At 45.3% G+C, this 14,247-nt stretch overlaps 1 protein-coding gene across 1 annotated transcript; it reads right to left on the reverse strand.

Annotated features, from left to right (window-relative positions):
- Window positions 1-11,707: 11,707 nt before the first annotated feature.
- LOC119459575 (sulfotransferase 2A1) lies at window positions 11,708-12,796 on the reverse strand. The gene has a single exon (XM_037721285.2). The coding sequence runs from the start codon at window positions 12,747-12,749 to the stop codon at window positions 11,805-11,807; it is 945 nt and encodes a 314-aa protein (XP_037577213.1). The 5' UTR covers window positions 12,750-12,796; the 3' UTR covers window positions 11,708-11,804.
- Between the last annotated feature and the right edge of the window lie 1,451 nt (window positions 12,797-14,247).

Here is a 14,247-nt window from a genome sequence, read left to right on the forward strand (position 1 = left end):
GAAGTCCTTGCCCTTGGAGCAACCAGCGCCATACCAGCAGCACTGGAGATTGTAGGACCCCCCCCCCCCCAAAAAAAAAAAAAAAAAAAAAACAAAAAAAAAAAAACACGAGAACAAACTATCTAGCCTCCTCGATTGTGGACTCGCGAGTGCCTTGAGGAAAGGAAAGACTGAAGTAGCTGAGATCTACCTATACGGAGATCCTTGCACCTTGACATCTAAGAAGTCGCGAAGGAAAATGAAAGATTGTTTTCATCTACGTCACCAAAATTGGTAAGCTGAATGAAATTCGATGACATCTGGAATTGATGCGACATGACATCAGGAAGCTATACTGCCAGATTCATAATGTTATTGATCTTGAGGAACTAGAAAGTGATGTAGAGGATTTAGAATACCTTGGATTAGACATCTTCGCCGAAGCACTGAAATTCTGTTTCGCCGAATTATAAAAGAGACTATTCTACAATTCTTTTATGCCAACAGAGCTTTCAACAAGTAAGCCATGGAGCTGGGTTTATTCAGATGACAAGAGGGTGCCAGTCGGTAAAGATGAAGCGAGAACAATCAGTTTGAAGAGCAGTGCGAGTGATAAATGTTACTTTAGCAATATTGTCCCAGTAAATGTATGCACGGAAGACGCGACAGTACTAGCAATAAAGACGCTGAAATAGACAGAGAACAGTTTGGATTGCACCAAAAGAGCCATGTTACGACGCAGGTGATAAATGTTACTTATGTAGCAATATTATCACAGTAAATGTATTCACGGAAGACGTGACAGTACTAGCAATAAGGACGCTGAAATAGACAGAGAACAGGTTTGGATTGTACCAGAAAAGCCATGTTACGACGCAGATCTCTGTTCTCTGTCAGTGTTGAAACCCTGATGAGGTCCGCAGCTGTTCTTTACCTGGAACAGATGATTCATCTTGACACCTCTGCTAAAGAACGTGTGTCAAGAAGACAAAAGGCGAAATGAAGGAAAGAACCAGGTTCGCGGAAAAACCAAGAATTATTCACGGAAATGTGCGGCAGTCGGGATCAGCCACCAAGACCAGAATCTCAGCCCCTAGAACAATAAGGTCGAAGGAGAGGTTGAACTTCTATGGTGTGCGATCGAACAGACTGCTCAATGAACAGAAGATTGTGCTCAAGGAGTAAAGAAAGCCATAAGGACAAAACGAAAGCAACCCGACAGCTAGGATAGAGAGAATCATGCTCTCGAATGGAAAAAAAAAGTGGACAAGAAAGCAAAGCCAAAAAAGACACGTGACCAGAAAAGCCCTGAAACCAGAGAAGAAAATAAGGACGCATGGAAACAACCACAACTGCTGCACCAGGTCAACGGTATTTGTAGCACCCACAGAAAATTACGTTGACAGTCGTGGTAGTCAAACCACAAAGATTGTCATTCGAAAGCGTCACAAGCAATGGAGGCACCGCTACAGAGGACAGCGCTCTTATCAACATCCCTACAGCTTCGACCTAGGCAGTGTGAAGTGCAAAGGACATTTGCCGATCGTAGTGGGAAGAGTGCGCACGACCAGGACTTTGATATGACACTAATTTATGGACGCCGAGCGAGTGATGAAATCGCAGTGCATGATGGGTAGACACGCATTTAGCCGTTGAACGAAATGATAGCAAACAAACATTCGATGAATGACGGTGACGAGGCTGACTGTCTAATTTAAGCCCGACCCACATGGAGCGATTTTATTCCGAAAAACTGGCGAACGGCCGCGCGCGGCGTCCGCCCGGTGGCCGGCGGCTGTTCACCGTCGATCAAGGCGGGCTAGATATGTTCGCAGGCGGTCAGCCGCTCGCCGGAAGCGGCGAATGAAGGCTGTCAGCGCGGACCAACCAGCCAGCCAGTCAAATGCTCTCAGTAATGGGATCAACTGGAAGTAATGGGAGCAAATGGATAGTGAACGCTTTGTTCTCGGTTTCGTGCAGGAAGCCTACAAGACAACCTGTGATTTTCACTTGTAGTCTGTCATTTAGTGTTCTTGTCACTCTATAGCTAGGAAATCGATGCTGTAATTTCGCGTGGCAACGGCAACGCCGCGACGCACCACCTGGTGAGCAGTCAAAACAGTTTTGTGTAAGACGTGCTTTCATTTTGTGTCAGCAAAGTCGGCACTTATCTTGAGGCACATCTGCCCAGAAGCTGACCTGACTGGGCATCGGCGTGAGCCCATGCGCTCCTCAACAGGCCAATTGCTACGGACACAGCTTGGCCAGATACGCCGGTCATGATCAAGTGTTGATAGAGGCGCGTCTGTCATCGTTCAAGATATACCATTTCCTTCCCGTCCCTATCGGACGCCTGAACCAACGCCTCAGCTCTCTGCAGCAGACGTTTTCCTTGCACTGGACTCTTTGACGTGTATTCACGACACCGAAGTCCTTCAGCATCTTTGCTTTTTCCACGCTTTCGGATCTCTTGAGAGCACAGCTCCGTGCTTCAGCGTCGGCGTCCCTCGGCTTCCCTGGATGAAAGAGCAAACGTGGAGCGCAGCGGGAGGTGAAAGACAGCGATAGCGAAGAGAGCGCTAGGAGGGAAGCTTAGGACGAGAGTATGGCGAAAGGGCGAGGAGGCAAGCAGAGTGCCGCATGAGTCGTGTTCTACGGCGGCGACCAAGCAAACGGCTGTGTGCGTCCATCGATACCATATATAGAAACAAAGCGGTGGCGTGGCCTTCGGACTCATTGCGCTTGAGCTACTTCACCGGCGCCGCCGCCAAGCTATCGTATGTATGCGTGGTAGCGAAGCTCCCATAGAAGCCCATGCGTCCTGCAATGGTGGCTTGGTGATGATGATGATGACTTATTGGCATTCCCTTTGAAACGGGGCGGTTACAAATGGTCACGTAGCCTACTTGATTTAATCAAGTCTACTATACATGTTCTTTATGTAGCATTTTTGTATACCTCTCATTAATCTTTTTCTTTTTTCCCAAAACCTATCTCGTACCGCTACCTATGATTTGAAGAGATCAGGTCGTATCAACCTCTTCCCTGCTTTTTTTCCACCAGTACTCTAATCGTATCTTGCTTATCTCTACGGCTAATTGGTTGATGTTTCTTTCCACTTTAAATCCAAGAGCTTCTGGAAGTTGTACGTTACCTACGGTTCTCCCAGGGCGAATCCCATCGCATTCCATCAGGATGTGCTGAGTGGTCTCCGGATCTTTACAGCTCTCATGCCTCATTTAGTTCCGAATATTTGCTCCAGTAGGTTTTGGTCCTTAGGCAACCCGCTCGAGCTTCAAATAGCAAGACACTGCCCTTTGTGTTATCGTACAGATTTTCCATTCTAACTTCATTCTTCTCATTATTTTAAATCTCCATGGTCCTTTTTGTTTCCATTCTTTGCATCCAATTCACTATCTCTATTTCTCTCACTTTCTTTCTGATGACTCCTGGTTGTCTATTTACAGTTTCGCTTAACCTGTACTTGGTTGCCAACTTCCTTGATCTCTTCCTCCATTCTGTGTCCACGCTTTTCATGTACAGATACTTGTGCACTTTAGCCGCCCATTTATTTTCATCCACGTTCCTGTGCCTTTCTGTAAAACTAATTTTGCTCTGTGCTTCTCTGACTTCAATACAGGCCCCACCCATGTCACCCTGCAATGCCTCATTTGTGGTATTACCGTGGGCTCCTACAGCCAACTGACCTTTGGTTAACTCGTCATCGCAACAAGCGTCCTCTGGTGTTGATGACGAGTTAACTCCTCGTGAATGTGTGACAATTTTCGCAGGTGTGTGTGTGTGCTCAGTTTCTTGTATAATTTGGAGAAGAAAATAATACACAAGGACTTTCTGCAATTTTTTTGAAAACCTAAGTATTTTCTAAAACTCGGATGCAACCAAGGTGCGTAAGTGTCTAAGGTTGCGTGATTGTTCGTAAGGCAAGGTAGTAGATGCGTACAACAAATACAAAGCTCAGAGCAGCTGATGGTGGGTATACTTATAGTACTATGACAAGGTTCGATGTACTTCCGACGCCGAAATATAAACATAGCGCCCAGGCTAAGTTCGGCAAGCGCGGTCGGAAATGGCAGCTGTTGAAAACGAAGAGCTACATTATTTCAAAGCACGATCATTAACTTGTATAGATGAATCACTTAGAACTTATTTTTCGCAAGTGGGTAATCAACTGGATTGAGTGCACGTGTTGCCTGCGTAGTTCTTAACTCAGTAAAATGCAACGGAAACTGGGCCATTGTTGGCACGCCGTACAATCAAAAGAAATGTTAGTAAAGGTTGTTTATCTTTCGGATAGTGATTTTCCGTTCTTCAGTCGACGTAAGATAACCAAAAAGTACCTGAAGACATCAAGAAAAGCCTTAGTGCAGAGGTTCTCAAGTAGTTACTTTAATGATGCTCAGGTGCTTCACGCTTGGGCAGGTACCTCCGCTACAGTGCCATCCGTCTGCCGACAGTGGAGCATCACCGCAAATCCAGCCATTTAGGACGCGTGTTATCACATAGTATTATAACATGGGCCTGTCAGCTTAGGGCGTCTGAGCCGGTGACGTCAGCACAGCGTTCGCGGGTTTTCACGACGAGGAAGCCTCTTAGAACAGAGTTGCGCGCTTTCATTATTGTCGATAGGGTGCCTCGATAATGAATTATTGAACAAACTTTATTTCCTTTTTTTTAAAAAGGAGGAGGGGCCGGAGAGGAGAGAGGGAAGTCTATGTTCTCCAGTACCAGCATGCGCCCGTCACTACTTCATGCGGCCAGGCGTCCGTCTACTAGTCGTGGAAGACCTCCGCTATCTCGTCAGTCAAGCTCAGGACTCGGTCATAGAGGCGGGGATTGGAGCTGCGCAGGTCCGGACTACTAATTAATGGTTTGAGAGCACACAGGGGATATTTGTTGGGGCATTGCCATATGATGTGAGAGGGATCTGCTATCCGGACATGGCCGAAGTGTCCCGTGGGTGTCGGGTGTGCGGATGGAAAGAGTAAGTGCAAAGTAACCGGGCTAAGAAAAGTGCGAGTTTTAGTGGGTGCCACAATATTTCTCTATGGCGCGTGCTAGCGAGGGAGAGAGGTGGATGTGTTAGCTGTTGGTGTCTCTAATGCGTGCAAATCCCATGAAATGTGATTATTTATTCGTGTGCGGTGCGGAGTCAGTGGTTTCTAGAGTTTGGCCCACGTTTGCAGCCACTCGGTCCGTGAAACCTCAAACATCTGCATGAACCATTCCGTTTCTTTGGAGTCCTTGATGTACCGAAGTCCAGCTGAGAGCGACGTGGTTTAGCAGTGGGATTGCTTATGTAGCCGCTACAGAAGTTACAGAGTTACAGACAGCAGTCGTGGAGTCAATGACGATGACGTCACAATCTGGTAGCGCCGATGCTAGTGCAATGGCGACCTCTTCCGCGCGGCTCGCAGAGGAGGTCTTGATTGATGCTGAATGAAGAGCATTGCCCGGTTGTCTAGGACCACTAGGGCATAACAATGTTTAGTGGTGTAGGCTGCAGCGTATATGTAGTGAACTCCTTCTGTCTGTCCTTACCTACGTTGTGGCGCCTTGGCTCGAGGTTTCCGGCGTGTGACATGAAATTTGGAATGCACGTTCCTGGGTAGGCGTTGAATGAGATAGTGGACGTGTATGTTAGGAGGGAGTTGATGTCACTCGTCCTTGTTGTGTGGTGGGGCGTAGTGGAAATGTTACAGGATTTCATGGCCAGCTTCAGTGGTGGGGAGTCAGTGGTATTACTATATGAAGTGAGCTTGGGTTAGTTCATGAAACGTGGCTGTGAAATTTAAAATCATGAAAAGTTGATTGTGGCTGTGGTATCATCCTCCTCTGTTAGGATGCTCTTATGAGAATGCCAAGAACGACTATGTGAATCTTGCCGATCGAACTGTTTACAGTCTCCATTCCCTTCGTAGAGAGTTAGGAATATGGTAGCACGCAAGTGATTTTGCTTAAGACAAAAACCTGGATGAGCTTAACGAGCGCCTTCTCTCGAAGCCATGTGTGTTTGTTGAAGATTGGCTCTATGAGGCGCATTATATAATTCACTGTTGTTTGTAGTTTTTGTCGGCTATGTTCATTTAGTCGGTTGCGTTTGAGGTGTATCCCTAGGACACTTACCCTGTCTACCTTGGGTATAGGGTGTCCTTCATCTGTGAGTTGTATATTAGGGGGCGACCTTTTGAAGCATCTCGTGGGTGGCTGAAGGAAAAGATTTGATTTGCTGTTGCAGCTCCTGAGATTCATTTGTGACCGAATTGGTCCACCTGGTAAATTGCCGCTTCGAGGTTGTCTTATATGTTCCCGTCAGCACATCCAGTCATCCACAGCGTATATGCCGTCCTAGTACAGTGTGAATCAAAGGTCAGGGATTTTATTTAGAGTGAGAGCTAGAGGACGCACATCTAAATTAAAGAGAGCAGAGAGGACTGCCTCTGGGGGCGTACTAGTGCTTCCTAAATTGGTTTGACCAGCTTGTTGGCCGCCTAACTTAATTAAGCGTCGCAGTGCGTCCCATAAGGAAGCTGCGCACATGGCAGTAGGTTTGCTCTCCGCAGTTTATATTTTCAAGCTCGCGTAGAATAAATAGCCAAGTGGGACACATTATTGAAGTCTCCCCTGAGGTCGATGCCAAGAAACGCTTTTGTACCAACGCTGAAGATGTCCACGCTGCCGAGAAGCGCTGACGATGAAGACCTTGCCTGGCCTAAACTTGTAATTAATTGCCGCGTGGATGCTATCTTCTGTGAACTTCTTTTTCAGCCATATGCCATCAATTTCCCGGTACGACTCTGTATTCACTGCCACTCTGTTTTCTTCTTCTAGATACAAGACAACAAAACAGATGTTTGCACGTCGACCAATGTCACCAGCACATGAACACAATATATTTTAGTATTTCTAAGTGAAGGGTTCTTTGCAAGCCCTCCTAATATTTCCTGACCATGGATGCTGAGTGCTGCAGTTGTCCTGCCAAAAAGCTCCTACTTAGAAAGAAAAAAGAAGAATATCGTGCTCGAAGATGAAATCACACCTCGGAGCATAGCCCAGCAGCCTGATGCTCTAATCATTAGGACGAAAAGTTTTTATTTGCTGTCCATTAGGCCACAATCACGGGTATATTTATGCTGCGGCAACGCCAACTTGCTCATTGAGGTAATCGCCGTGTGTGCCTCATCGCGAAGAATGGGCATGGGACAGTTTCCTTCACGCCGAGAACGCAGGAAAGAAATGGGCAAATTTATTGCATTTGAGTTGCTTCACGAAATCTTCGGTTGACATATATTCCAAGATGTTTGTTGGATCTGCATATTCGCTTTCATTTCCTTGCTGCCGAAACATTAAATTTTCGGTTGAAGGTACGCTTCGTTGTTGTCCTAGACGCAACAATGGCCATGGTAACATATGAAGTAATGAGCTAGGAAATAGCTCATCACTTGCGCGTTTTGCATCTATTTACACGACGTGAAGCCTAACATGAAGGCAAAAATCTTGCGGTAGACAGTGTGGTTAAGGAACTGAATGGTTGTTACACAATGTAGTGGCCTCCAGCCCCTTCACCCTACAGAAAGCGAAACGTAAACGTCATGCTAAGGTTAATTTGTTATAAACCTCTTATCAGTATTATTAACTCTATACACCTTTTAAAGCGTAAGCTGTTATGGACTCATTCCAATCGCTGCTTCCGTTGGGGATGTTCGCCAATGCCCTCTCCGCCGCTGTCCATAGCAGCTAGCGCAAAGTTAGAGAACACAAATACACAGTTCCCGCCGCAATCGAAGCTGGGCTGTCGGCGTGGTGTCAGCTACGTTTACCACTATATACGCGACGCTTTTTTTGTCTTTCTTTCATGGGATTCATTACAGTTCCAACTAGTTCAGTAAAATATTCAGAAATTGTGTATAGTCATAGAATGTCAGTAAAAATGGCAGTCAAACATAGAAGAGGCACGGCTCCATGCCAGGGCTTGCTAGCTGCCGCGAAAACATGCTCTATACGGGCGTACCTAGCGCGCGAGGAGTCATGCGATGTGAGATGCTCGCCGCGTACCGTCCATATGTGCACAGTTTGGGTTTGCCATTGCCTATTATTGCACCAGGTGGCAACCCATGTAACAGTTGCTTAGGTAGTGGTACATGGTAGACGGAAAAGTTTTGAGGGACAAAAAGAATAATGACGTGTATACAAAAATGCTAGAATGAAAAAGAAACATGTATAGCATACCTCAATAAACCAAGTAGGCTAGGTGACTATTTGTCACTGCCACGTTTCAAATTCTATGCGAATATGTCATCATCGTCATCATCCTCATCAGCAGCAGCAGCATGATTCCGCTGCGCTTGATGGCTGCTGCGGAAACATGCCCTGTACACGCATCATCGCGCGCGAGGAGTCACACGATGTGAGATGCGCGCCGCGTAGCATCTATACGTGCACCACGCTGACAGCCACCACGCTCACAGGGGAACCATTGAAGTAGCAAATTATTGCACCACGCGGCACGCCATGTAGCAGTTACAAAGGAAGCGCTAAAGGGTAGGTGGTGAAGTCTTGAGGAAGAAAAAGAAGATTATGGGGATGTATAAAAATATTGATGTAATGAAAAACATGTATGGCATACCTGATTTATTGAAGCGGCCTAGGTGACTGTCACCATCCCGTTTCAAAGAAAATGCCATTATATCATATTCATTATCATTAGAATCGTATCGTGCCATTTGACACGCCATGTGACATGCGTGCCGCATAGCTAGAATACGTACAAAATTTGCTTTGCATCTCGCTAATATCCCGCCAAGTGTCCCGACAAGCAGCAGTTGAATATAGCAGTTGTATGGTGCATGTAGCTGGACCTGGTTAACTCAAGCAGGGTAGGTGACTATTTGTCACCACCTCGTTTTGAAGATGCCAATAAACCATCAGCGTCATCAACAACAACAATGTACCGTGCCACGGGTCAAGGGATGTGAGATGTGCGCCACGTATTCTGGATACCTCTTCGGTACACGTTATGGCGTCTCCTCGCAAGGTATGAGCCGCTGCTGAAGTGAATCGTAGAGCTACGTGCGCGACTAGCAACCAAGCATCATCGAGCTCAGCAGACAGCTGTGCAGAGAGCAGTGCAAGCCGCAGCTCGCCGTCGACGCCGGGTGGACGGTTGAGATCGTTCTCGCGAAAACGAGCGAAAGCCCTGTTGTGCGTGGTGCCGAAATTGGAGCTACTCTTGAGCCACTCCTCCAGCACTGTGACTGTGCTGCGTGGGCCAGCGCAGGCCTGTGACTTTTTTGTCTTAGTGATTAGTAAATATACAGAAATTATGAATTAGAACACCGAACTAAAGTATATTGAAACACTTCAACTACTTAATGTGCTTGACCAGGCTAAATGCGAGAGTTTCGAATATTTGCACATCCCGTTTGGCATTCTATACAAGTACAATGTGTTGTGTAGAGCTGATCTGGAAATTCCTGTTGTTTTATTTCTTTCCACAACCCATGTGAGCCATCCTCTTCCAGGGCCAACCAATGGAGCTGTTAAATTCAAGAAACTTCATATAACCCTTTTTCTTTTCATCACAGTAACGAGACCTAGTCACTTAACGTTTGAGAAGTTGAAGGGATGAAACCAAGTACATATTTGACCCTCCTTGCCTCTTCTCTTTATTCCGTGTGGTGTGTTTAGAGTTCATCGGCACCCCCATGCATTGTGACACTATTTCAACCATATTTTTGCAGGTACGTGTAACCACGACTTAGCTATCTGCCATATTATTGCACAAGATGGGTAGCTTATAGCAAATTGTGCCTAATTTTGACACAGTTTCCGACGAAAAACACTTATTTCTTTCGATGTGAATAATAGGCATTTATATAGGTGCATGAAATGGCATTTATTTCAGTGTGATAAAATGTAACTTCAAGTCGGTGAAGGTATTTGGGTAGGGTTTTTTGTTATGAAAGACCAGACAGAGTATTTCCGTCTTTTTGTTTGATATCAAATGGAAAACCTTTAAATGCACCGTCCTACGAGGACTGCAGATTTTTGAACGGTTCTTGAGAAATATACAAAACAAAATATTTGCTACGCGGTGCTACGGACAGGCCGCCAATGGAAACTGAACCTGGCAACGTTAAACACACGCACCCTCTCGAGTGAGGCTAGCTTAGCAGGACTACTTGAAGAATTATCAGGCATTGCCTGGGATATTAATGGCCTTAGTGAGGTTAGAAGAACTGGTGAGACTTACACTGTGCTGACTAAGGCCACGTCCTCTGCTACAGAGTTCTTCCAGATAAGAGAGAATCCGGGGTAGGATTTCTAGTCTATAACAACATAGCGGGCAACATTGATGAATTCTACCGTATTAATGAGAGGGCAGCAGTCGCCGTAATAAAGCTGAATAGGAGGTACAAAATGAAGGTAGTACAAGGCCACGCCCCAACCTCTAGTCACGATGATGAAGAAATAGAAAAGTTTTATGAAGATGTTGAATTAGCAATGACAACGGTGCAAACTCAGTATACTGTAGTCATGGGCGACTTCAATGCAAAAGTGGGAAAAAAGCAGGTTAGTGAGCAAGCAATTGGCAACTACGGCATTGATTCTAGAAATGCAAGAGGCGACATGTTAGTAGAATTCGCGTAAAGGAATAGGCTCCGAATAATGAATACCTTCTTCAGGAAGCGCAGCAACAGGAAGTGGACCTGGAAAAGCCCTAATGCAAAAACAAGGAGTGAAATAGATTTCATACTCTCTGCCGATCCAAGCATAGGGCAGGATGTAGAAGTGTTAGGTAAGGTAAAGTGCAGTGACCATAGGGTAGTGAGGTCTGGGATTTCTCTCAATTTGAAGAGAGAAAGAGTGAAATTAGTCGAGAGGAAACAAGCCAACCTAGAGGCAGTAAGGGTAAAAGCAGACCAATTCAGGCTGGTGCTCGCAAACAAATATGCAGCTTTAGAAAAGGAAGATAAAGACAACATAGAGGTAATGAATGAAACCGTCACTAGGATGATCTCAGAAGCAGCAATTGAAGTGGGAGGTAAGGCAACCAGTAGGTAAGCTCTCCCAAGAAACAAAGGACCTAATAAAGAAACGACAAAACATGAAAGTGTCCAACTCAAGAGATCAGGTAGAATTCGCTGAACTGTCAAAACTGATCAACAAGAAGAAAGTACGGGATATTTGAAATTATAACGTGGGAAAGATTGAGGAAGCCGTAAATATGGACGCAGCATTAAATCAGTAAGAAGAAAGCTTGGCATAGGACAAGGCAAGATGTATGCACTGAAAGATAAGCATGATAATATCATCAGCAATTTCGATGACATAGTAAAAGCAGCGGAATAATTCTATACTGACCTGTACAGTGCCCAAAACAGCCAAGCTACTTTCATTCAAAATAGTGATGAACCGGATACAGAGGCTCCTTCTATAACTAGCGCTGAAGTTAGAAGGGCCTTGAAAGACATGACCAGGGGAAAAGCGGCTGGAGAAGATGGAATAACAGTAGATTTAATCAAAGATGGAGGAGATATCATGCTTCAAGAGTATTAAAACAAAGCGTAACGCACTGCTTTTGCACGACATACGTAATAAACAATATATTTATTTCTCTTTTACCTTAACATATTCTTCACGACACATGTGCAGTAAGTATGTAAATAGGTAAGCAACTAAGAAAGCAGAACCCGTACCTTTAAAAAAATGATAACAAGTGCTTAGGCGATTTTTTTATCTGGGTTAATCCGCTTAACTGTCAGAGAGGAATTGAACAAAACCTTTATTAGACAGAATAGAAAATGTCACGGAAGGTCCAATTCTTTCCACAAGTTCATTACGTCGCTCCCTGCCGTCTTTTCTGCTATCCTGACCTTCATACTATTCACCTGCTCTTGTGAAAAGTGATTTTTCCAGTCGCCGACGATGCCCTTCCTTATGAGACCTGCACCTTGATGAGTCTCTTCACGCCTGCTCAACGTTTCACGATACACTTCCATGGACTTTATCCGAGCTTCCGGCGGCAATTCCAGGATGTCTTTGATGCCTGACCGCGGCTTCCCTCCGAACACTTCTTTCATATTCCCCAGGCTGCAAGGCTTAAGTACTTTTTCCAGGAGACCGTTGTCACGTTTCAGGAGCTGTCCATGCTGTGGCCCCAGGAAGTCCGCTATACGGATGACTGAAGATCTTGTGTCTCTCTTGAGGTCTTCGTAGGTGAGAAAGAGTAAGTTGTTCAGCCATCTGCGATTGTACCAAGAAATTAGATGATCAAAGTAGTCTCCGTAGAAGGTCCTTCCTTCCAGAAACATCTGCAGGAACTTCTCGAAAGAGACGTCTTCGCAAGTCTTTGGCGTCAGGCCCTTCGCGAAGTAGTAGAATGACACGCAGCAATCATACGGGTTCCTTGCGACATATATATACTTGGCTTCCCCGGAAAAGGTCAGCTTGTCGAAAGGAAGATGGGTCATCAGGGACAACGGACGGGGAGTTCTGAGAGCGGCGTCAACGCCCATCATTTCGAGGTAGGGTGACGCTAACATAAATTCTGCGGGCGTGGAGGGCGGCTCACCGCCTGTCAGTATGCTGCATACGATGTACTGCATCCACTTGGTGCCGCACTTAGGAAACGTCGCAATGATCACATCATCAGGACTTGGCGAAAATTTCATTGAAGCTAGAATGTTTTTCTCGTGAAAGAACTTGTGCATCCATACCCCTCCGACATCCCTGTAGGCATCGGTGTCCATTTTGTGCCTGCGTCATGAGAAGAAAACCACAAATAAAACATGAGTTTCAAAAAATATTTTCTTTATGAATTTGTACAACAAAGGCCAAATACAAGTATTATTATCTTTTCGCTTCTTCCTTTATTTGAACGTGAAATCTGCATTTGGAACGAACACAGCAACAATGAACACACAAAGTTAGTCTACAATGCCTGACGAATTGCTCTTGCGAAAACATTAAAATGCCTCGATCTTCTCGCAGAAACTATGAAAGCAACTTTAGAATAAGTCTGACCAATTCTTTGTCAGACGCAGAGAAAACATTAAAGTATGATTCTCGTAACTGCTATCATTCCGGACATTTGCACCGAACAGCTCGCGAGCAGCGATATACTTATGCCGAACCTATACGATCGGCGGGGATGTGCCATTAAAAAATATCTGGGGTTTTACGTGCCAACGCAACGATTTGGTTATGAGCCACGTCGTAGAGGGGGAGGGGGGGACTCAGAATCAGTTCTTTTTTTCTTTGGATACTTGACATTATTAACATGCATTTAATTCACAGTACACGTGCATTTTTTGGGGGTTTCGTTCCAGACGTGGAAGATTTTAGTCGTTTTTGGCGAGATACACTGTCGTATTTTGTGAAAATGAGGGATGTCGCACACATAGTTTCAAGCGCGAGGAATGAATTGCGAGTATCAGCATCATTTGGGTTAAGTATGCCTTATTTTTGTTTTGTCTGTTTCTCCTCCAAAGATGCTTTCTATTACTGCATCCAGGGTATTTTATTTACTGCAAAACCTAATGATCCCCAGCAGACCCAATTGTATAAAATATGAATGGTAGCAGGATTTAGTACTGGTCATCGTCACTCTACAGCTGTTGTGTTAATGGGACGTTAAAGACAAATATAATTTCAACGCGAACTGTTAAAATACCATTCCTAAAACCCCACCGCGCATGTTTTGTGTCCACAGACTGCTTCGTTTAGTAGAAAATCATGGCCTACGTGTCCACATTCGTCTACTTCAAGTCCCCCGCCACGAGCAACTTAGTTGTGACGTGAACTGATGTTTGAAATGATGTGACTGCCTTTTACTGCCATCACTGAGTAAAACAGCATCCCATAGACGGCGCTGTGTTTTTTTGCGGCACACGCGACATCAGGAACACAAACCGAGTAAAGACACCGCCAACACTATTCCAAGACATCTCATGGAGGCAGTGTCTTCTGCTGCTTGCAGATATTTTGCTTGTCGTCCAGAAACCCGCGATGCGGCCCACCCGTTACCGCATAACTGCGTAACAACATCCCGAAAACCAATGCTCTCACTGCGATCCGAACTCGCTCTTGCTACTTGGTCTCCTACGCGACCACAAAACAATAAATTATAAAATGAGCGTTCGCGCCGTCGCATCTATTCTGGTACACTCTTGTCTCATCTCACACTGAGTACAAAATATCCGAGAGCATGCAGGGGCGCACAATATCGGAGGTCATGGAGTCACGCTA

Source organism: Dermacentor silvarum, chromosome 7, assembly GCF_013339745.2.
Source record: "Dermacentor silvarum isolate Dsil-2018 chromosome 7, BIME_Dsil_1.4, whole genome shotgun sequence".
In the NCBI taxonomy this organism is placed as follows: domain Eukaryota; kingdom Metazoa; phylum Arthropoda; class Arachnida; order Ixodida; family Ixodidae; genus Dermacentor; species Dermacentor silvarum.

What these genes read in the sequence shown, in the direction of transcription:
- LOC119459575 (XM_037721285.2), bottom strand. Translation starts at nt 12,749, where the DNA reads ATGGACACCGATGCCTACAGGGATGTCGGAGGGGTATGGATGCACAAG.